Raw genomic sequence first — 25,272 nt, 5'->3', positions numbered from 1 at the left:
AAATGACATTAGATGTTTCACAGCTCTTTCTTAGAATTTCAGGATATTCATTTCTAATGTCAATCCAAGAATGCATAATATCAAATTAATATGCCTCAATGTCCTTAATTTATTATAATATATTATTATTTCTGTCTACTAGTACGTATTTTCTATTAGCAGGACTTATTAGATTGGCTTTAAGGATACTGCAACACAGTTTCACAGATCAGAAATTTGTTTTATTTGATTTACCTGGACACATACATTTTAATATTGCGTTTTGGACTGGTTCGTCCCTCCTCAGCAGGTGATATTGTTGTGATACATTTTATATAAATTAAAAACAATATCACCTGCTGAGGAGGGACGAACCAGTCCAAAACGCAATATTAAAATGTATGTGTCCAGGTAAATCAAATAAAACAAATTTCTGATCTGTGAAACTGTGTTGCAGTATCTTTAAAGCCAGTCTAATAAGTCCTGCTAATAGAAAGTACATACTAGTAGACGAAAATAATAATATATTATGCATAATATCAATTTGTTGTTTTCTTTCTTTTATTGGGAGTTCATAGGTGTCACAGTCAGTGATTCAAAGGATTTTGAATCCAAGATTTTTTTTTATTTTTATTTTTTTTTATTTATTTATTTATTTTTTTTTTTTGAAGAGAAAAATATTCAAGAAATGTTTTTTGCAGATCCGATAAATGTTGGACCAAATTATTTTTTACATTTTTATTGAGATTAGCATTACTGTCTACAAAAATATTGTGCAAATTAGGAAAGCATTCAATATTTCCTTTCAAAATGCAATCTGCTCAAAATTTCAATTTAAAAAAAGTAACGTCAATTTTTCTTTGTACCTTGAAATTATTGATATTTGTTCTGTGGAGCGATGTGTTAAGCTCATTTAAATAGGTAAAAACATCTGTTAGACATACCATTTTCTGAATCCAAACTGCATTATTTAATTTTTGAGCTAATTGAGGTGCATGTTCAGATAAGAAAATTCTTATTTCATCTTTTAATTCACAAAATCTTGCTAACACTTTTCCATGAGATAACCAATGGACGTCTGTGTGCAACAGTAGTGTTTTATGTAAACTTCCCATACTTTCACACAATAAATTGAAAACTCTCGAATGGCCTTGATTTGATAAAATTTATAATTTTAACACAGTCATTTTAACTTTATATTTTACTAAATTCTTATACATAATAGTGTATTGTATTAAAAGAAATTGAGATTAATTATATGTTTTGGTTATTTTAACAGGGTTCTTTGATAAGTCTTTGTGATGATAATTCTCTTCATTTGTGGGAATTAAATTTAAAAGATGGAAAATGGATAATGGAAGAAGTGAAATCATGTTCATTAGAAGGAAGGTATGAAATTTTTTAAATAATAGCAAAAAGTTTTTTCTATCCATTTTAATTTTTATACATATAAATTTTATGTTCAGATAATTAATACAAAATCTTGCTTAAAAATATAGTTTATAGACAAATATTAAAATATAGTTAAACATTATATCCAAAAAATTTACTTAAAAACTGGAAAATATATCTCTAAAAGACATAACAATCATTAAAAATTGCAGCAAATGTTTAATGAAAGTTGAAGAACTGTTAATATGCCTGCTTCAGATAATTTAACAGGTTTAAGGTTTATGATCTGAAACAGATCATAAACCTTACACCTGAGACTGAAAACATTTGTCAATTTTCATTAAGTTTGTTGGAATTTATTACAGTTGTCTTTCTGTTTTCTACATTACATCAGTAATGTTTTTAACTTATTTCAGTTAACAAATAAGTCAGATTTTAAGTTAATTTCTTCAGCATTGCTTTTGTTATGCAAAAATGACACAAAATACAATATATTATATAACTGAAACTGCTTTCTTCAGGAAGTCAAATTTATTTATCATGAAGTAACATTTTTGACTTATTTTAGGTCTTCATCAGCCTGAAATTGCAACTGCTTAAAAATGGAATTTATTACTTATATTTATTTTTTATAACTGCAATTAAATTTATATCTTTTCTTTTAATTCTGTTTAATTACATTTATATTAATATTTTCAGATTTAAAAAGATTTCATCTTGTTGCCTTCAGTCAAGTGGAGAACATTTGTTGATAGGTACCGAAGGAGGAAACATATATCTTTTGGATGTGAAATCATTTGAAATGACAGACCATATTATTTATCAAGATGTTGTAATGCAAAAGTAAGTTCTATGTATTAATATTTGTTTATAAATATATAAAAGTTTTTAAAAACCGGATATCCATTTTTTAAGGAAGTATCATATCTATAATTAGTTGCAATACATTATCAATATTCTTATCCAGTAATTAATTATCAGTGAAGTACAGAAATTCAAGAATTTTTTTATTTCTGATTAGAAATATTTAATTTAAGTGAATTAAATACTTAAAATTATCTTTTTTACATTAAATTTTATGATTCCATTTAGGTTGATTGCATCTTTAAAAATTAATTTTTTTTATATTATTTATTTGAATACAGTCAACTTGCATTAATATGAATAGAATCATTAGGGAAGCAGTAGTTAGTTTATGGAAAATTCATATTAGCAATTTTCAGGGTCAAGATCAAGACTGTATAATTTACAAAGTTTAAGGATTAATAAGAAATTGAAATCTCTAAATTATAATATTTTGAATTAATTTACTAAATAAAGTTAAATAAAATTAAATTCTTTTACAAAAATAAATTAACAATCTAAATGATTTTCAAATCAAACAAAATGAGAAGACAGTTGTTTGAATGGATCAGAGTGGTTAAACAAAACAAAGTTAAAAGAAATCTGATTTTTTTTTTCTGTGAAGATTGTTTCAAAAAGTAGAAAATATATTTTTGCTCCAACAGAGTGGAAAATGAGCCAAACCTGGCATCACTGTATGCACCCTGATATGCAAACTAGCACATGTTTGCAAGGGACTGCATCTATTTAAAGGTCTGGGTGTCCTTAAACTTTAACCCCTATTTTCTAATTACAGTAGAATGGTCTGCTAAAACCAAATGTTTGAATTGCTCTACACTCGAGGTTGAACTCATCTTTGCTTAGTAAGAGAAAATTATTTTACTCGAAATAGAACATTTATTATAGTACCACTTTGCTTTTTTTGCTTTTTGATGTGAATAATAAAATCATTATTGGAAATAGGTTTATTTCTTGAGGATTGGGAAGATAATTTACAATTCGGTTTAATGAATTCTGGTAAAATTTTTGTTTGCTTTATCACATGAAAACTAACATTGTGACAATAGCATTTGCCAGGGCAATGGCAAAATTTACTTTAATGCAAGATTTTGCTTTATCGGTGTTTGTTTTAAGGTGAGTTGACTGTATAGTTAATTTAAAGTAAATTTTTATTCTTTTAGTGTCCCTGATGATTATAAAATAAATCCAGGAGCAGTTGAAGCAATTGCTGAGCATCCAACAAATGCAGATAAAATTTTAATAGGTTATAACAGAGGTCTTATGGTTCTCTGGGATAACAAAGCTTTAAATGCAGAAAACACTTATGTTGGTAGTCAGGTAAGGAAAATATAAATTTTGATGTAAGTTACCAAAATAGAATTTACTTAATGTCATTTAAATTATTCACATTATAAAGAAAATATCAATCCAGTTTGAAGCTTTTTCAACCTTTTACCTTTTATATATATATATATATAAGGTAAAAGGTTGAATGAAAGAGCATTGTTTAAAATGTTTGTTTAGTTTGTTTTATTCTTAAAGAATTCATTAATATAAAAGAAATATTTATTGTTTCTGTAAACAGTTTTAATTTTCAGTTCTTTATTACTCTCTTGTATTCATGAAGAATATGAAAATAAGAGTGATCTTCTTTGATATGACATTATGCATGTGCATATATCAGGATTGACAACACAAGTGGGTAATGTGTATTCAAATAACTGCTTTGTAATATCATCCAACAAATTTCTGGGAAACATCAGCATTCATGTCCTGCTGTATACTGAAATTACCTTTAATTAATGACTTTCTCTCATTTTTGAAGTAGGTCTCAATAAAAATTATTCCTAAGTCAGAAAAATTAATGGATTGTTATTGTGATCTATCAATGATTTAGTGGATGTACAAGAACATAGTAATTTTAAATTTTGTGTTACATTATTATAATTCAGTTTTTTATGAATTGCTGAAATTAATCTATATGGAGAATAGCAATGGGATGCTTACATCATACAGGCCTTTGTTTATCCAGAATTGTCTTATGTTGTATCCTAACATTTTTATTTATATTTAAAGAGTATTGTCAAATATTTATTTATATTTATTAATTTTGCTGTAAGAAATTAAAATAATAATTCATAATCTTTGTATTTAGATTTATAGATGGTCTTCAACATACAATAGCATTTCTTTTCAGGCCTCCTATCATAAGTCAAACATAAGTAATGGTGATAATGGGATACTGTTTGAGGCTGCCCATAAGTCTACGTAATATCATATGTACTGTACATGCATTGCATTTTTATTCAACATTTTATGATTTTGATTAATTAATTAATTATATCATTTTATTGACAAAGTTCAAACAAACTTTTCATCAAACAAACCAGTCAATCATTTTCAAAAGAATCAAAAATTATTTCAAGAGAGCATTGCAATTTTCTTATGGAAATGATTTATTTTTATTATTAATTCATTTTAACTTTTTAAAATTGAAATTAAAATGATAATTGTGGACCAAATAACTTTATAGAAAGTTAGTTTCGTTATCACTTTTGACGACTTAATGATACAAACCCAAGTTATAGTTAAGTATGAATAAACTTCTAGTAACTGTTTATTATCTACTGAATATTACATTTAACAATTAATTATTGTATCACATCACTAGTAAGTAAGAATAATTGTGTGGACTTGAAAATAACTTTTTTTAATACATTAGTCTGACATTGTACATATTCATGTTCATAACTCTGACTAATTAAGAAGTTTGAAGGGAGAAAATTTAACTTTGCTGTTCATTGATTATGGACCATATTATTGTTAGAATTTCTATCTGGATTTTAGATATTTAATGTGATGTAATACATGCTCTGTGGTGTATTACATATTAGTATTTTATTTGTATTATATGAGAATCTAAAATAACTTTAAAAATTTCTTTCAGCAACTTGAGTCCATTGCTTGGCATCACGATGGAACTCAGTTCATGAGTGCTCACAATGATGGCAGCTATATAATATGGAATAAATCTGATTCAACTAAACCTTCTCAAGCACCTCATACGCCTTATGGTAAAACTTAACTTTATTCATTTTATGTAAAACTTAATGTTAGGCATGTCTCCAGTTTAGTTTATTACAATCTAGTACAGTATAACTTGGTTATAACGTCATCGGATATAACGACAACCCTAATGTAACGTGAACTTTTTATCAGTCCCACGACTTTACTATACTAGATAATGTATATACTAGATAATTTAGCAAAGTTTAAAAAACCCGCTTGTAACGACATAAAACCCTGTTTCAACGTCATATTTGAAGCACTCCCAAATTTACAAAATTAGATTACAAATTTTATTTCACAAAGAAAATACTACGTGTTTAGTCCTAGGGTCAGAATCCACTTTCTAGAACGACTGTGGGTGGTACTCTTACCACCTGACTTCGGTGGGGTGAGGTTTGCTACACTTTTAACGACATGACGATCGGTGATTATGTACTCATTCTTAAATTACTTTATGCTAAATTGTTAAATATTCTATTATTTTTAATATAACATATTACATTAAATAGTTTATAAAGAAATAATTGAATGATTTTTAATTGGCATACATTAGTTTAACCTTTTGTTGCCTTTTGATTCGACATTATTCTCAAAACCGCAAGTTCCGCCATTATTGAAACTTATGACAAATAGAAATTTCTTATAATAGGTAATTTTTGAAATTTTTAATTACATCAATGTAAACTTAGACATAATAATGTAAATAAAGTTGATTTAAACAAGTAGTTAGCATTTTTATACATATGATAATAAATTTATTATGATAATAATAGACTTCGCAGATAAAGACACTTGGTTATAACGTCAAAAAATAGCTGGTCCCATGGATGACGACATAAACGAGTTAGACTGTATATAAAAAATATTCTAAGTTGTTATTAGCAAAGTTTATTTTTCATAAAAGTATAAATTGTTAGAATTTTAATTGTGATTTAGCTTTTGATTTGTGAAGAATTAGAAAATGATTTATTTGTAATAAAATTCTTTAACTTCATAATGTAAAATAAAGCAAATAATCAAATTAAAGTATTTTTGTATAATTTTCGTAATAATATTGAATTATCAGTAGATGGTATTATGAGTCAAATTGATTTAATTGACTCATTTAAAATTAATCTAGTAATAGTCTCTTTAATCTGAAAACTTGACAGTAGACTGTCTCACAGTTTAACCGGTTCAAACTCCTTTATTGCCTTTTTACAAATGCATTTCGGATCAGAATTATTTTCTCTGACCCCTCTGATTAAAGAGACTATTACTAGATCAACATATAATACAGCTACCATAGAAAATATAATATAAATAAATAACGACTAACCCGTTACAAAGCTACACATCCACAAGAGCCGAATTATCGGGCTAGAGTTGGCTATAATAAATAAATAATTAATAAGACAATTTCGCACTAGAGCTCGACGTTAGGCGCCATCTCTTATTAAACTTAATAATTATAATTAAATTAAATAATTTTAATAATTTGGAACTGGAGGAAAAGAAATCGGCCCGAAGCGGGACTCGAACCCGCAACTTCTGCTATCCGTGCAGACACGTTACCAGTTATGCTACCTGGACCTTTGGTCCGATCGCCTCCTCCAGTATATATAAGCTAACACGACGACCATCGACGGTCATTACAATGCCGGCTGGGGACACATCAAGTGCCCACGTCCTCCCAAGGCACTCAACCGGCCATCGCAACCCCGGCAAGGCGTATAAATATAAATAAATAACGACTAACCCGTTACAAAGCTACACATCCACAAGAGCCGAATTATCGGGCTAGAGTTGGCTATAATAAATAAATAATTAATAAGACAATTTGGCACTAGAGCTCGGCGTTAGGCGCCATCTCTTACTAAACTTAATAATTATAATTAAATTAAATAAATAATTTTAATAAATAATTTAAGAATTTAATAATTAAATAATTTAATAAATAATAATAATAATTTTAATAAATAATTTTACGCTACCCGGACCGAAGGTCCGGGTAGCATAACTGGTAACGTGTCTGCACGGATAGCAGAAGTTGCGGGTTCGAGTCCCGCTTCGGGCCGATTTCTTTTCCTCCAGTTCCAAATTATTAAAATTATTTATTTAATTTAATTATAATTATTAAGTTTAGTAAGAGATGGCGCCTAACGTCGAGCTCTAGTGCGAAATTGTCTTATTAATTATTTATTTATTATAGTCAACTCTAGCCCGATAATTCGGCTCTTGTGGATGTGTAGAAAATATAATAATCATTTAAAATTAGTTCAAAAAAGAGTGTTCTCTCAGGTACCCATTAGAAAAAGTATTACTACTGCTGCAACTACATTGTTTTTCTAAATTCATTTATGAAATACAATATTACTTCTCTTTGTTAAATAATACATTTATCCACGTTTTGAAAACGTTTTGAATTTTTTTAATACCTTTGTAATTAAGTTAAACAATAATATAGTCCTATTTTATTATGTTTAATCAATAATAATCACTAATCTTAGCATGGATTTTTGGGAGATTAATTTTTCAACTAGTTTATAAATTAATTAACTGTTTAAGAACAGAAGCTAAAGCTTCTGAAAAGCTTTAAAAGAGAAGTGCTTTTTTTTAAATCTCCTAAAAAGTTGAGTGATGATTACAAAATAGGAGATAGAAAAAGTGTTTTATCAATCAGTAATAATTGAAATCTATACCAACTAGATTCTTCAAAATTTCTCATTAGAATATCAGTATTCTTTTCAGAAATTTTTACTAGCTGGATGGAATGGTGTTTTCAGATGGACAAAATATTCTGTGCAGTATTATTTTTACTTCTGTATATTTTGCATTAGTTTCTGGAATATGATGTCTCCTTCTGATCTTCAGACAGATTTTTCCACACTGTTCTGCTAATACATATTTCTTCCTTGATATCTCATTTTTCATTATTTTTGATTTATTTTTTTTCCAGATCTTCCTAGATCTGTCTTTGTATTCTTCTATGATTTTTCACTTTCTGTACCATGACTTTCTTTGGCAATTTGGATTCTGTAATTCTTAAATTACCATATCATATTACCCAGTATTTCTATAAGCTGCACCAAAACCTTATTTTAACACCAACAGTTTATTGTCATTCATGTGGATGTGGACAAATGTTCTCAACCCAATTATAGGTTTTCAGGAAAGAACAAAAGGTTTAAGACTTATAATTAGTTTGAAAACATTTGTTCATGTCTACATGAATGATGATAAACTCCTGTTAATGTTAAAATAAGGTTTTTGGTGACTTGCTCATATTATATTAACCAACTTTAATTAATTTATTGTTTGTCTGTCACTTTTTTTACTTATAATATATATAACATATATATATTATAAGTCAAAAATTAATTATAATTAATTATTATTATTATTATATTATTTATTCATTTGAAATATAATTGATACTAATATATTGGCATATCAGAATTGGTTCATTTTACAAACTGAAGTTTTTCTTTTTCAATATACATACTCTACATTGTTTTGCCATGACATGCATTATAACATTGCAATAAACACATCAGGCTGTAAAACTAACCCATGGTATACATTGTTCATGTTGTGTTTAGTGTATTCTCTGCATGTAATTCATCACCAATGACTACATGATATATGGTGGTTGTCACTTTTCAGAGTGCCAACTTAGTAGGGACACTGCATAGCAATTCATAGGAATGTGCAAGCAACCTTGCTAGATCTGGTGAGTTATCACCAGATTTGGCAATATTTCAAGCTAGCTGGCAATTTGGCAATGATTTCTTCAATCTGATGATTTTTTTCCCTGTACTATTACATAATTTATTCAAAATTTTATTTTATAAATATACCACTATAATTGCTTGAGAGGAGAAATCGTACAGGAACATACAATGAAGATTGATATACAGGCTTTATTGATTCCACAGGATATGCATTTTAGACTTCTCTCTCATCTGTCCTCTTTTAATGTTACATCATTCTGGTCAAAAAAAATTAAAAGAGGACTGATGAGGGACTTGCTGTCTTAAATGCATGTTCTCTGGAATCAATAAAGCCTGTATATCTATATTTGTTGTGTGTTCTTGTATGATTCATTCTCTCAAGCAATTTTATGCTTGCTTCTAACAATTAAAATGAAAACGAGAGGCAATCAAGTACAAACTTAAGTTACAAAATACTACTATAAATTTATTCAAAGCGTTAAATGTTTTCCTAAAACAAGACTGGAGTTATGTCTAGGCAAACAAGATATTTACAATTGCCTAGGACCCATAAATTGATTTGTAAACAAAATGAATATTCTTTAAACCAAATGATAAATATTCTTTTTGAGGTTTTAGCCTGTCATCATATTCCATTCAGCTTCTTAAACTGTTTTACCTTATTTTTTCCATACTCCAATTTGTAACCATTACAAATATTAAAGTTGTATATTATCCATATATTCCACACACACACCTTTTTTCATAGATAATCCAAACACACACACTTACCTAGTGAAGTGCATTTAAAAGAGATTGTGCAGGAATTAATTTGTGATGTGGGGAACCAAATGTAACAAACCAAAGCTATTGCAACATCTCTTATCAATAATTGATGATTATATTATTGATTTTATGTCTTATCTGCTATGTTTATCAGTTTTGTATTTCTTAAATTAATTAAATATTATTTTCTGGCTTAAGTTTAAAGCAGAGTTTATAAATACAAAATATTGTTGTTTTTAAATTTAATACGAACAGATCAGTAATTTGTTGTTGTTTTTGTTTGTTTGTGGACAAATACAAGAGAAAATAAAAGTTTCCTTTTCCAAGCAGCAAAACAGCTAATGAGGAACTTGTTTTATTGAAAAAGAAATCATTTAAGAGAAGTTAAGAAAACAATGAAAAAAATAAGAGAGAATTTTATGTACATATCTGTTTTGTATTTCAAAAACAATGTCTAAAATAATAATTATGAAATAGGTGCCAAAAATTTCTGGCCTAACTATATTAGAGACTTGATAGGAATAAAAATAATGACAATATCAGATTGTGCCATCTGTGTGTGGACTAATAAAATAAATTTTTAAAAACCGCAATTTGCATAAGTCACTTGGAAATGTTCATTTTAGTTAAGACTTGTTACATTAATTTGCTACATGCTTGTCTCTTGTAAGACAATGCACAAGTGCACACAGCTGTCATTTCCAATGCTGCTGTGAAGAAGTGTAGGTTTAAGGAGCTTGACTATCCACTCTACAGCTCAGACCTGGCTCATAGTGATTATTATCTGTTTCCAAAACTCAAAAAAGACTTTTGAAAAAAGTGATGAAAAGTTGCAGGAGGTAGTTTATGAGCATTTTGCAGATAAAACTGCAGACTTATTTTTTAAGGGGTATTGAAATACTAATTCCAAGATGTAATAAGTGTTTTGAACTGCAAGGAGACTATATTGAGAAATGACATAGTTGTTTTATACCTATAACATCTGAAACATAGGGTACGTTCGTTAAGTCAAACGAGTTAAACGAGAATGACATCATCATTATTCTTGTTTCGTTAGACTTTTCAAATGATTCGTTATAACTAAATGGCTGTTTCTAAAATCGAATATATGAATGTTGCTAGTGCAGCCTTATCCAAAATATTTTTCTTAGGTTGCTTCAGATGGACAGTTATTTCAATCATTTCACCTTTTAATTCACAATTTAAACACTCAAGTAGATCTAGAAACATCAATATCGTCGGGCGCCATTTTCTTAACGAAGTAAACTAACTCTTTCCTTCGTGAGCTTCGTTAGAGTTTCGTTCAATACGTCATCATCGCGGAGCATGCGCACTGAGCGAGACTACTACTTTTCGAACGATTCGTTACTAACGCGTTTAACTCGTTCGACTTAACGAACGTACCCATAGTTAGGCCGGAAACTTTGGCACCTACCACAAAATTCTAGCATCACTCCAATGGCACCATAGTGCCATTGAAGTGATGCTAGAATTTGAAGATGGATGATAGCAAATTATTTATCAGTTATACAATATTTCATGCTCAATTTCTAACCATTTGTTTTGAAAGTTATTGGTGAATATCTAAAAGCCTTCTAATATAGCAGTATGTTTACATTTCCTTGTAAGTGATCAGCATTACATTTTGTTGTCTTCCATGTTAATTTATTAATGTCACAATCATCCTCATTTTCTATTGGTTATTAATGTTATTGACTTTCTGCTCCTACTTAACACAACAAAAGTTAAGGTACTTTATTTTCCTGGCTCTGATGTATGGTGATCGCCCTTGAGATTTTTACATTTTTGGACTCAGTATCTTGAAATGTTGAGAAATGCAAAAAAAATTTTTTTATACATATCGATATTAGTGTGTGGGGGGCACAATTTTCTTCACCCTCTTCAAAGTTTAATAACTCCTGTGATTTTTGTTGAAAATTTCTGAAATTTTGCAGGGAGGTTTATGTATTAGGGGAGTTGATGCTATTAAATTTTGGTGGTTAAAGGGGGATCATGCTACATCTTGAGTAGGGTTGGACTTAATGATGATTTTACTTGTTAGTATTTACAGTTTTTTTCATAAAACCCTTCCCTACCTTGAAAGTTAAGCTTTTTGTCAGTTTATAATAATTAAAAATATAAAAAGTTTTTAAAAATAAAATAATGTAACAGATGGCACCACACATGCAGTTTTAATGTTGCCAGGAAAGTTAAGCAACGTGTTGCTGTGTTTTTAACTTGACTCATTTAATGCTAAAGAAACTATGTCTTTTGGCACATCAGATCAGATTAAATGGCTGGGTGAGCAGTCATTAAATTCATCCAGGCAGAATATCCATCCAAAAGGGTATGGGGAGAACACTGAGATATCCAGTTCTCAGAATCATTAAAGAAAGGATATTTTAATGTAAAATGTTTTAAAAAATAAAATTTTTGTTGTATCTTTTAGACTGCTTTAATATTTACCATATTTTACGGACTATAAGATGCACTTTTTTTTCGAAAAATTGCCTCCAAAATTCAGGTGCGTCTTATAGTCTGTAGCGTCTTATAGGTATTTTTTTTTTTCTTTAAATTGCTGAAAAATTAAGGTGCATCTTATAGTCCGTAAAATACGGTAACAAAATAAATATGTTATCATTGTAAAATAATTATAATAAATTATATTATAAAAGTAAAGATAAATTTTGTGCATATTTCTTAAATTAAATTTTTATTTTATATAGGTCCTTTCCCTTGTAAAGCTATTAATAAAATTGTATGGAAGACAGCAAAGGCTGAGTATGTATATCTTTAACTCTATATTGTAATTGTTAGATTATATTATAAAATATCATCTATTTAACATTCAATTTGAATCATAATTTATTAGTCAGTATGATATTAAAAAAAAATAGCAATTAAAATTTAAATTCTATTTGGTATTTCAAAAATAACTGTACTGAAATTTACATTATATAATGAAATACACCAAACAAAACCTTGCTAATCTCAGTAAATAAATTTAATATAAACTTGGCAAATGTTTTCAATCTTAAACAAGATCTGCTTCAGGTCAATAACATTCTAAATTGGAATGCACAAAAGAACAACATGAATTTCAAATACTATCAAACTTGGTTAATTTGAATTCTATAAATTTCTTTGAGTTTCTGAACTATAACAGTAGTGTAAAAATTACCTGTTTAATTCAGATTTTTTTCCTCCTAATTTTTGGATAATTTGAACCTGGAGTAGCTTAGTTTACACTGAGCAAAGAGCAGAAAACAAATGAAAAATTGGTCTGGACTGCAAAAAGTGATTTTGAAATTTGAGCAGTCAATCATTTATAAGCAAGAGATAACTGTCATCAATAAAAATAAAACACTTCCAACATTCTGTTTTTAATCATTGTTGCATATTTTTTACAATAAATGAAAAATATTTTAAAAAGAAAAGAATGTTGGGTGAGAGAAATATTTAATAAGTGAATTGCAAGAATATCATGCCAATCTTGACATCTATTCTGTTGTGTGATGATTTTGTAACCATCTTAAAAACTACAAGAAACACCTGACAACAAAGTGACAAAATTTTTTTGCTAACAAAAAAGTTCAACAGTTCCAAACTTCTGAGCAATTAGCGAAATGGTAAAATTAAAATTTGCCAGAAATGATGTCATATATAACATGTTATTTACTCTGTTTTTTTACTTTTGCCAGCGAATTGTCTTTGGTATGAATTAAGCTTAACAGGAAAATGTGACAACCAAATTAATTACATTTTATCTGTAATACTTAATTATCATCAATAAAATTGTTTGATTCTAATTATTTTGCATTCCTTTTGAGCTTTGAATTAATCCAGTTTACCTGTATTTGGATTAAAATATAAAGATATAAAAATACAAAATAAATTAATAAATAAAGATTAGGTTGTCAATCTACAATGAGTTAATTAACATGTACAAGATAAAAATTGATACAAGTATAAGAATTAATTATACATATACAGGGTTCCTACGCACCTGGAAAGTCAGGGAAAATCAGGGAAAGTCAGGGATTTTCAATAGTTTCGGAAAAAGTCATGGAATGTCAGGGAATTTGTCAAAAATTGTCAAAAAGTCAGGGAATTTATTGAAAATTGTCAAAAAGTCAGGGAATCTGTCTCCTTAGCTGCTTCGTTGATTTCGTTTGCTGAATATGGCTGACCAAGCGTAGACATCTGCAGGTGGCAAGAAGTAATGCTGCAATCTTTAAGAAGAAAATATACCAGAATCCGAAATGGCTTTTTCACCGTTCTGAAGCCATATAATTTTACAGTTGTGGATTAACAACAGGATAAACTACTATTATGTAATAGTTTTTAATTTTAATAATTCAGCGATTATAAAAAGATAAATTTGTTAATTAGAATAAAAATAATTAAAATTAGTTTATAAACTTTTAAAACTTGAAATCGTAATTTATTAGAATATTCACTTCAAAATAGCTAAATAGATCAGTAAAAATCGGTAATTTAATTGTTTTTCACATTTAAAACATTAGTGTACAACATAAAAAAATTATAAATAGCTACCCGACATTTACAGTAAAATGCTGGCGCTGATTAGTAGTTTTTTACATCTGTTGTTACAATTTTCCTTGAAAGTACTGTACTGCAAGCATATTTTTCCCCCTCTCCCATTAATTTCTGCAACTTCGATACATAGTTTAATAATTAGTTTAACAGAAATGATGTTGGGTAACATAGCCACTGATTTTGGCAAATTTAGGGATCATACCTGTAATAGATATACTGTAGTTATAGTTTTGAAAATCAACTGGATCAGCGTTTCTCAACCTTTTTTGGCTCGCGGACCGATAAAATTTGTGAAAAAAATTTTGCGGACCGGTGGTGTTTTAACAAAAAACTTTACTATATATTAAAGAATTACTACAGAAGTAAATTGTAAAATTATTATTATCATTTATACATTATAAAATTTTTATTTATTAAATTATCATTATTTTTTTCAATAAGAAAATTTTTAATGCAGAGCGGTAAAAATTCTCTGCGGACCGATCAAGAATGTCCACGGACCGGTGGTTGAGAAACAGTGAACTAGATAATCCAATAGTTTAACCAATGTTAACTTGCTTATAATTAATTATAAATTTAAAAAGCTGGTAAATTTAAAAAAAAATTAATCAAATGTATTTTAATTTTTTAGTATCTTAGTGCGAAACAACACCAAAACTATTTTTATAGTTATGTTGCAAAAGAATGAGATTTTATAGTTAGGATTCTATGCACTGAACTTCTATATTTTATTAATGTATAATTGTAATTTCGTTTGATGTTTATTTCTGTATTTATTTTATTTTATTTAAATTCTATAATATTAGTTCATTTAATTAAAATTTGCTATAAAAGTGAGAAAGATGGTTTGTGATATGATTTGCAATAATTATAAGAATTGTAATTAAGGGTTAAAATAAATAAATTTTGTCTGAATTATTAAAAAAATTTTATGAAAAGATGAAATTTAATGCAAAATTAAATAAATAATAAATAAAAATTATTAAAAATAATTATTAAAACTCTGGCTTTACATAAAAACCGAAATCAAAATGGCGGCAATGGAACATTTTTCTTTTCTTTTAATGAGTTGCCAATTCAGCTAATTTAGTGGATTTATGAACAATCTAGCTAAAAAAACCAAACAGTTCTAATGGAAACAGTATGATTTGAGTATTTTTATTAAAAAATGTCTAGCTGTAAATTTGAATTTTGAGTTGGTTGGCAACACTACTTTTAATTAATAGAATGTTGTACTTAGTATTGTGACAAAACAAGTCTTTACACATTGCTATCTGATCTGGTTCATCTGTCTTTTAATAATATTGTTCGAGGTTTGTGTTTTTCTACATTCTTAAATTATAATGGCACGGAAACAAACGAGGTTTAATCTCCAAAGGCTAGATCCAGCTATTCATCCAGAATTCAATTCCTGGTTAGGAACTGTAAAAGATGACACAAAAGCATTTTGCCGCATTTGTTGTAAAGTTTTCTCGTTAAGTAATATGGGAAAGCGTGCATTAATATCTCATGCAAATAGTTCTAGTCATGTTGAAATAAAAGATCGAAGTCGGAACAAACTTCGCTGGTAAGGTTTTTAACCCCAACAAATTCAAACTCTTCTAATAGTCAACAAAATGTGTGTGAAACGGCTTCTGTTGTGGAAGAAAAATCTAAGATCATTAATGAACAGTCTCTCATCAAATCAACATTTCTTCGCAGCACATTGACACCTTTTGTGATAAAAGATGATGTAATAAAAGCAGAGATAACTTGGGCATTGGCAGTTGTAAAGAAAAAGATGTCACTCAATTCATACGCTGATATTAAAAACATTTTCAAAAAAATGTTTCCTGTTCTATAGCCACACAGTTTTAATTGGGTCCAGATAAAGCTTCCTATATAATAAATTATGGCCTAGCCCGTTATTTCAGAGAAAAATTGATTGATGGTGTTAAAAGTTGTGATAATATTACTATCTCCTTTGACGAATCACTAAACAAAGTTGCTCAAAGAACTCAAATGGATCTTGTGATAAAACACTGGGATGAGAGTAAAGATAAGGTTATGACCAGATATTTAAATAGTGTCTTTCTGGATCATAGTACAGCAGATGATCTTCTCTCTGCATTTCTCAATTGCCTTTCAGACACTCATCTTGATCTAGCAAAAATTCTTCATATCTGTATGGACGGACCAAATGTAAACATAAGTTTTCTGAATAAATTAGAAGATCACATGGAGACACAGAATGTTGGTAAATCATTTGTGAGAATGGAAACATGTGGTTTACATGTAGTCCATGGTGCTGTAAAAGCTGGTTTTAAAGTAGTAGATTGGAATTTGTTACCACTGCTACGGAATTTGTACTATTTGCTAAAAGACTCACCCACTCGGCGTGCTGAATACATTGCTATAAGTGGAAGCAGATTGTTTCCCAAAAAGTTTGGTTCAACAAGGTGGTTGGAGAATGGAGAGTGCTTAGAACGTGCAGCAGAAGTTATTGAATCTGTGAAGACATACATAAACAACAGTACAAAGTTGAAAGACAGCAAGGTGGCTACATTCTTGAGACAGGCACTCAATGACCCCTTTATTAAAGTTAAACTTTTATTTTTTCAGTCAATATGTACACAAAGTGAGAGCTTTCTCACCCGATTTCAGAGCAACAAACCTCTTGCACCTTATCTTTATAAAGCAGTTGTTCAATTATTAATGAATCTGATGAGAAAGTTTGTGAAAAATGACAGGGTCACCGACAAGCAGTTTCTAAAAATAGATTTAAATGCTAATGAAAACTTGGTACATCTTAAGAATTTGGATATTGGTTTTGGAGTAAAAAAGGTTTTAAAAGAATTGAAAGTAAGCGATAAAGATATTCTGTGTTTTATAAGAGATTGTCATAAAGTGCTGAAAGTGATGACACAGAAGATTATTGAGAAGGGACCTGTCAAGTACAAATGTGTGAAGGCTTTGAGCAGCTTAGACCCAGAAATTATTAAAATGCAATCAAATGTTGGAAAATTGTATTTCAATGCTTTACTGGAGATTCTACATGATACAAACAGGATTGATGAAAGATGTGCTGTCAAAGCAAAAGAACAATATAATATACTCTGCAATAAAGTATCCATAAAACCCTATTCTACAAAGTTTGAGGACTTCATATCTGAAAGGAGTGATGATGATGGTCTGGACACATTTTATTGTGAAATTATGAAGGATGATAGGCAACTGCAAGATCTATGGTCTATTATCAAAATTTCTCTTTCTTTCTCACATGGGAATGCAAGTGTTGAGAGTGGTTTTTCAGTTAACAAATCACTGTTGAGTGAAAATCTTAAGGAAGAAAGTTTAGTTGCTCAATGCTTAGTTTATGATGGGATCCATTTTGCCAGTGGTGTTGATCAAATAAATATAGACCAGAAAATGTTGTTAACAGTCAGAGGATCTAGACAGCTATATACTGCATCTCTGCAACAGAAAAAAGATATTCAGAAGCAGCAGGCATTGAGGGCTGAAGAAAAAAGAAAACTTACACAACAACTTAAGGATTTAAAACAACACAAGAAAATGTTAAGAAAAGATCATGAAAAGGAAGAAAAAGAGATTGAAATGAAAATAAATACACTTGAGGAGAAAAAGTTAAAACTACATTAATAGTTCTTCTATTTTGTGAATTGTAATTAATTTTTTATTTTCTAATTATCTGTATTTTGAAAAAAAGAGAATTAATACTAAGAAGTTTCTCTGTATTTTGATTGTCCATTTTGTAAAAATAAAAAGATTTTACAATAAATTAGATACATTTGTTAGAGAAGCTATACTGTAAACTTATACCTATCCCTCTTTATTTTAAAATTGTGTAAAAATAGATTGTATATAATGTGGTTGACAAAAGAAAACTAATTCTTTTTTTACATGATCAATTTTTTTGAGGGAAAAAATGCTTTATTTGAAAATTTTTAAATTTAACTTTTTGTTAAAATTATGTTGCTGTTTAAAAAAAAGTTACTCTTTTTGTTGAAAGATTGGTTTTAAAATTACGTGTTTCTAAGTCAAGAGTTCATTTTAAGCACAGTACAGTACTATTTGTACTGTATATCAAATACCATTTGTTAATTTTATGCTATCTTGTATTTACTAGATTTACATACAAATAATAATGATAAGTAATGATAAAATAAAAAGCTCGTGTTTCATTTGTTGCTTATTTTTTCATTACATTAAAGTTTTGGATTCTATCAAACATTTTTCTACAAGATATACCGGTATGTACTGTATTTTTTTAATGTGGCAGTCTTTGAAACATATCAACTGTGCAAAAAAGAGGGATAGATATACTCAATCAATGTTCATGGTAAATAAAATGCTGTTTCATTATGTCGATATTCCACACTGTAAGAAATGTGAGGGTCAGCGAATTTGGACAAAGTTGGTCAGGGAAAGTCAGGGAATTCAAAACAAGAATTTGAGTAGGAACCCTGCATATACCACAAAAATAATATATTGGGTTGTTCGGAAAGTTCGTAGCGATTTTTAAGAGAAATAAAAGAAATTGTTTTAATACTAAAAATATACTTTTATTCCATTATGCATGCGCCATTGTTTTTAATGACGTGTTGCCATCTATGGGGCAGCTTCATGATACCCTCTTCGTAGAACTTTCCAGTTTTTTCCGCAAAAAACTGATCCACGTGGTTTTTGCAAGCTTCCAAAGTATCAAAGTTTTTATCATGAAGGGAATTTTGTAGAGAACGGAACAAATGGTAGTCCGACGAGGCAAGGTCGGGTGAGTAAGGGGGGTGGGGTAAAACATCCCAGCCTAGTTCCAATAATTTTTGGCGTGTTCGTAAAGACGTGCGAGGTCTGGCATTATCTTGGTGAAACACAATGCCTTTTCTATTGGCCAGTTCCGGACGTTTTTCTTTAATTGCCATGTTCAGCTTATCCAATTGGGAACAATACTTATCAGAATCAATTGTTTGATTCTGTGGAAGCAGCTTGTAGTACAGGATTCCTTTTCAATCCCACCAGATAGTGAGCATGACCTTCTTTGGATGAAGACCGGCCTTTGGAGTTTTTAATGGTGATTCATTTTTTTTACCCCACGATCGTTTTCGGCTGATGTTGTTATAAATGATCCACTTTTCATCACCTGTCACTAAACGCTTCAGAAAAGGGTCATTTTCATTTCGTCTTTCAAGAGAATCACAAATGGAGATGCGATCCAGTAAGTTTTTTTCCATTAAGTCGTGAGGTATCCAAATGTCATAACGATTCACGTATTCGAGCTTCTTTAGATGTTGAAATACAGTACTGTTTGATGACTTCACTATGTCTGCAATCTCTCGAGTTGTGTAATGAGGGTTTTCATCCAATAATGCTTTGATTTGGTCCTCTTCAATAACAGGAGGTCTTCCTGAGCGAGGAGCATCTTCAAGGCTGAAATTACCCGTTTTAAATTTTGCAAACCACTTTCGAACAGTTGATTCTGATACAGCACTCCCACCATAAACATCACATATCTTTTTTGCTGTTTGTACAGCATTTTTGCATTTACGAAAAAAGAAAAGAAACAAGTGTCGATAATGCATGTTGTTCGCATCCATTTTTGCAATGAGCCAAATTAAACGCTATTTGAATAATCTTAACGGTTTTTTTGTAACGGACGCGTCTCAAGGTCATTTATCGTAATATTCATTGGTTTGTACAATTCTAATCATTTTTGCGTCAATCGGTGTCTCAACTGTCGGCTATCAAAAATCGCTACGAACTTTCCGAACAACCCAATATAATGTGTGTTGGTATTGCTTGGTTTATCATAAAAGTATTGCCAAGCATTTTACATGTTTTTTCATCTGAAGTTAATGCAATTGCCCATCAAGTTAGCTTTGTAGATTTCTAAAGCTTCAAAAGCCCTGCTATGGTTATTTTACATGGATTGTCTGATCAGAGTCACATTTTGAATGTCAAGTTGCACATCATTTTCTGTAGCGTAAATAAATAGGGTGGTGGTGTGTTTTTTTTTTTTTTTTTTTTTTTTTTATACATTGTACAGGGTGCAGCAGAAAGAATGTTCTGATTTGGCAGAAGCGTTGCTTCGCTCATAATAGGGGTACAGCAGTAGGCGTGGTCTCTTTTGATCTGTTTGTGCATGCCATTTGTAGTTATCGTCATGGCGTGGAGTGGAGAGCATCATGCTTTTGTTGTTGAAGAGTTTGTTACGAACGGTGAATCTGTGATAATGACGCAACGGGCCTTCCGAATACGCTTTCAGCTTGGGTATCATGATCCGGTTCCGGCTGCACCAACAATTTGTTGTTGGTTTCAAATTTTAGACGAACAGGTTCAGCTTTAAAAAGAAAGAGTCTTGGTCGTTCTAGAAGCGTAACAAGACCAGAAGATGTGGAAGTTGCTAGAGCTTCCATACAGCAGTCTCCCAAGCAATCTGCACGCAAACATGCAGCTGCATGAAACATGTCTGATCGAAGTCTCCGCAGACTTTTACACAGCTCGCTCCACATGCATCCCTACAAAATAATGGTCGTTCAAGGAGTTGAATGATAGGGACTATGCAATCCGTAAAACTTTGTGTCAGGATATTCTGCAGAGCATTCCCCCCACAACGGTACTGATCTTTAGTGACGAAGCCCATTTTCATTTATCGGGGATGGTCAACAAACAGAACTTTAGGTACTGGTTTGACAGTAATCCTTGAGAACTCCACCAGTGACCACTTCATAGTCTAAAAGTTAGTTTGGTGTGCCTTAGGTGATTTCGGTGTGGGGTCCTTATTTCTTTGAAGAGGGCTGTGTTACAGTGACAGTAATGTCAGAGTGCTATTGTCAATTGCTTGAAAATTTTCTTCGTCCATTAGTTAACGGTTTACTTGACGATCATGATCCGGAAGATGTATGGTTTCAGCAAGATGGTGCCACGTCGCATACCTCTAGAAGGTCACTTGGAATTTTCAGAAACTTGTTTCTGGGCCATCTTTTCTCTTTACAGGGTGATATTGGTTGGCCACTGCGTTTGCCAGATTTGACCCCATGTGATTTTTTTTCTGTGGGGCTATCTCAAATCAAAAGTGTACCAACACCGACCAACAAATTTGCAAGAAATCAAGGTGATTCCGCTGGACCTGGTCCACAGATCAATGCAAAATTTCCGAAAAAGACTTCAAAACTGCATCGACATTGATGGTCGCCATTTAACTGATGTATTCTTCAAAACCTAATGGATGACAATGACATACTGTGTACTTATCATGTATAAAAGATTTTTTTCTCTATCTTGCTTTGTATTTTTTTTTTATTGTTGTTCCAAATCAGAATGTTTTTTCGGCCGCACCCTGTATTATATCGATGCTCTTGTAATCTTTTATGTACCAAATGTTCCATACAGAGGATAAATTTATAGGGTTGATGAAGATAATTATTTCAAATATATAACAAATATAAAGAAAGAAATAATGAGTGTTGTTTTATAATCTGCTGTTTATTTTTATCATTATTAAATTAATTTTAATATATATAAAATTAATTAATCTAAAAATTATAATTCATGTAATTTTTTATTTGTAAAACGAATTAAAATATTTTATGTCATGCCAGAGTTACTAATGTGTTATATTTATAGTGTTATAATCTGGATGATTTAAAATTGGTATTTATTTTTTGCAGAGATGATTTTATAATATTTTCTGGTGGCATGCCTCGTGCTACTTTTGGTGAAAGAAATACAGTTACTGTTATGCATGGAGATCGTCATCAAGTGCTAGATTTCACTTCAAAAGTCATTGATTTTTTTACCATATCTAATATGGGTGAAAATTCAGGTAATTAAAAATATATGCTTTTCATATTAATTAAAATATGAAATTCATTAATTAAGATTAAAAATAACAATAATTAAATAATTTAATTTCAAAATAAAATATTTAATGATCTTATTTTTACAAGTGATTGATTGGTATAGAAATTATCTGATCCAATATATATTCAATAACACTTTGTGAATCTAGATTTATTTCATTATATTTGAATTTTAATTTGTTGCATGACACAAAACTGATAATATCAACATCATTTTTACATTGAATGAATGCTTTACCTTAGCCTATTTCATGTTGAAATATTTTTCATTGCATGTCACTCCAGGTTGAATTTTTGTTGATGTTATGCCTAACAAAAATTTCACGTTTTAGAAAAAGATAATCGCTATTGTATCGTCCAAAATATTTTTTTTATTTTGCACAAACAAAATAGACATATTAATAAATGTAAAAACAAAAAGAAAATTATATTTCAGAAGTTAGTTTTAATATAAAAATTATGCCACCTAACAACATCTAGTGTCAAAAATGTTCTGATGCAGAAATGAGATATCAACATGATGACTTGACAGGTCAAGGTAATCATGTTTTGACCCAAGATATGTTGCTTAACCTATTCCCTGGTATTCCCATGTGTTATCATAGGGTAGCATTCCTCACTTACATGGATGTTGTTGATACATGTGAGTGAAGAACAGAAGATAATTAATTCTCGTATGTAAAAAAGTTTTCTGGCTTGTCTAGGAAGAACCACTGAACAGTTGTTCATTCATATGGATTTTAGCTTAAAACAATGGCTGCCAATAAGCCCATTTACATCACTACAGAAGACAAGATTATCATCCATTTTAAAAAATGACAGTAAAAAATGGGTATCACTGATATGTCTTCTTTCAAGAGTTTCCATTGCTTTGACCTGCTGGAAACTAGCAGCTCAGCTTTATTTTTAGGCCCCTCGATGTGGGTTCCTGTCCGTGGTGAGGGGACCTCCCAGAGATGGTTTAGTAACCCTTCTTTACTATCCCTGGGATCTGAACGCCCACCCACGTGTTTGCCGTGCGTGGTGTCCCGTATGCCGGAAAGGGGGATCTTGGTAGTTGAGGGGCAACATAACGTCCCCAACACACTGCTTTGGCCCCTGCTTCGGATAAACGGGAGGCTCAAATCAGACTTCGTTTGAGTCAATCGGCTGGTCGTTGAGTCATTGTTGACCTCGGCTTGGAGTCAACCGATCGATGCAGACCGGGCGGACACGTCAGGCAAGATGTGCTCTTCCTGACTGCATTGTGAGGCTATAGCTCCTGGGAAACCCTGGTGTGACGGTCTATGGGAGTCTCCCATGTGACGGCATCCCCTTGTTGGGCCCCATGGTGGGTGGGGTCACTAGGAGCTGAATAGTTATTTTTAAACATGGATTCAACAAAATCAAAAATCACAAGGACTGATGTATTATCAGCAAAGGAGGTCAGTTCATCTAACCAACCAACCTACCTAATAGTACATAGTACTACTGAAAAATCTATGTCCAAGTGTTCCCCTTTCCTAATTCAAAAAGTTGAGGTCAGGGGACTTACTGATAGAAGCAGCCTCCTCTCAACAGTCAGCAAAGCTTTTAAAAATGACATCTCTAGGAGACATAACAGTCACCATCACACCACACGCAAATTTGAACTCATCACGTGGTGTGATATCTGAGATCGATCTGATGTCTGAAGATGAATCAGATATCCAGATCGGTCTTGCAGATCAAGGTGTCATTGCTGTCCGACGCATCTCCATCCGTCGTGATGGCAAGTTGATACCAACTAAACATCTTATTCTCACTTTCGGAAAGCCGACATTGCCATCATTCGTGACTGCGGGATATCTTCGATGCCCAGTTCGACCATATGTTCCAAACCCACTGCGCTGCTTCAAATGCCAGCGGTTTGGACATTCTCAAACATCCTGCCGAGGAAAGAACATATGTGCACAGTGTGGAACTGAAGGTCACCAGAGCACTGAGTGTACCAATACTCCATGCTGTGTGAATTGCAAAGATGCCCATCCTGCCTACTCTCGGAAATGCCCTGCATGGCAGATAGAGAAAGAAATCCAATGAGTAAAAACAGTTAGCAACATACCTTACCCAGAGGCTCGGCGCATGGTCACTTCAAGTGCACCATTGAAACAAAAAACATTTGCAGCTGTTTTGAAATCCACAAAGACATGTGAAGTCCAAACGGATATTTCAGTTTCCCCAACAGAATCTCTTACTCGCCATGCGAAATGTCTATTGATCCCAATAAAAGAAACACCAGAAAAAGAGAATGTAAAAGCAAAAACACCCCTACCTAAAACAGGGGTCACAACAAGAAACCTGGGTTCTAAAAAGGCTGCTAAGAACCCACTAAACAAACAGAGAGTAAAAGTAGCTCTCTCTAAATCTAAAAAACCAGAGGCTCAATCTATGAGTGAGTTCTCTGATATCTCTGATGAAGAGAATAATATGGAGGTGACACAACCAACGTCACCTTCAAAAGGAAAATCATCTGTGAAGTTAAAGAGGGATACCTTCACAAAAAATGCTGCCTCAACAAACACATAATGGATTACAAAATAATCCAATGGAACTGTCGTGGTCTTCGCAACAACTTCTCTGACGTTAAACACCTGACATACTCTACCTCATCTCTCTGCGTGGCACTCCAGGAAACACATTTGAAATCTGGAGAAAGAATTTCTTTAAAAGGATTCGATCTCTACCGTAAGGATGACAACAGCCACAACCGCGCCAGTGGAGGTGTGGCTGTACTGGTTTCAAACCGTATCCCGTCCTTACCGGTACAAATTACAACAGAGCTGCAAGCTGTGGCAGTCAGAATTTCAATTGGTGTTACTGTCACAGTTTGTTCCATATACTTGCCGCCAGATGTCGGAGTCAATGAAAATGAATTGGATGACTTGGTTGAACAGCTGCCAACTCCATTTCTTTTACTCGGTGATTTTAATGGCCACAATCCAATGTGGGGCAGCCCCGACATCAATCGTCGTGGCAGGGCCATTGAGAGATTTATAGGCAATCACCAACTGTATATATTTAATACCGGAGAAGTGATATACTTCCATGCCCCAACAAGAACATTCACTGCCATT

At 31.2% G+C, this 25,272-nt stretch overlaps 1 protein-coding gene across 2 annotated transcripts in view; it reads left to right on the top strand.

Moving 5' to 3' along the window:
• Positions 1-25,272, top strand: part of l(2)gl (LLGL domain-containing protein l(2)gl) — a 168,143-nt gene that overhangs the window by 69,078 nt on the left and 73,793 nt on the right. For both annotated transcript variants that reach the window (XM_067272309.1, XM_067272310.1), the window contains exons 5-10: positions 1,259-1,368; positions 2,071-2,214; positions 3,396-3,552; positions 5,162-5,288; positions 12,488-12,542; positions 21,986-22,140. In XM_067272309.1, coding sequence (XP_067128410.1) covers positions 1,259-1,368; positions 2,071-2,214; positions 3,396-3,552; positions 5,162-5,288; positions 12,488-12,542; positions 21,986-22,140 — 748 coding nt within the window. The remainder of the gene's footprint in view (positions 1-1,258; positions 1,369-2,070; positions 2,215-3,395; positions 3,553-5,161; positions 5,289-12,487; positions 12,543-21,985; positions 22,141-25,272) is intronic.

This window comes from Centruroides vittatus, unplaced genomic scaffold (assembly GCF_030686945.1).
Source record: "Centruroides vittatus isolate TY-2023 unplaced genomic scaffold, ASM3068694v2 contig_436, whole genome shotgun sequence".
In the NCBI taxonomy this organism is placed as follows: domain Eukaryota; kingdom Metazoa; phylum Arthropoda; class Arachnida; order Scorpiones; family Buthidae; genus Centruroides; species Centruroides vittatus.
Note: the sequence above shows the minus strand (reverse complement) of the source record. Positions and strands in the feature narration are given on the sequence as shown.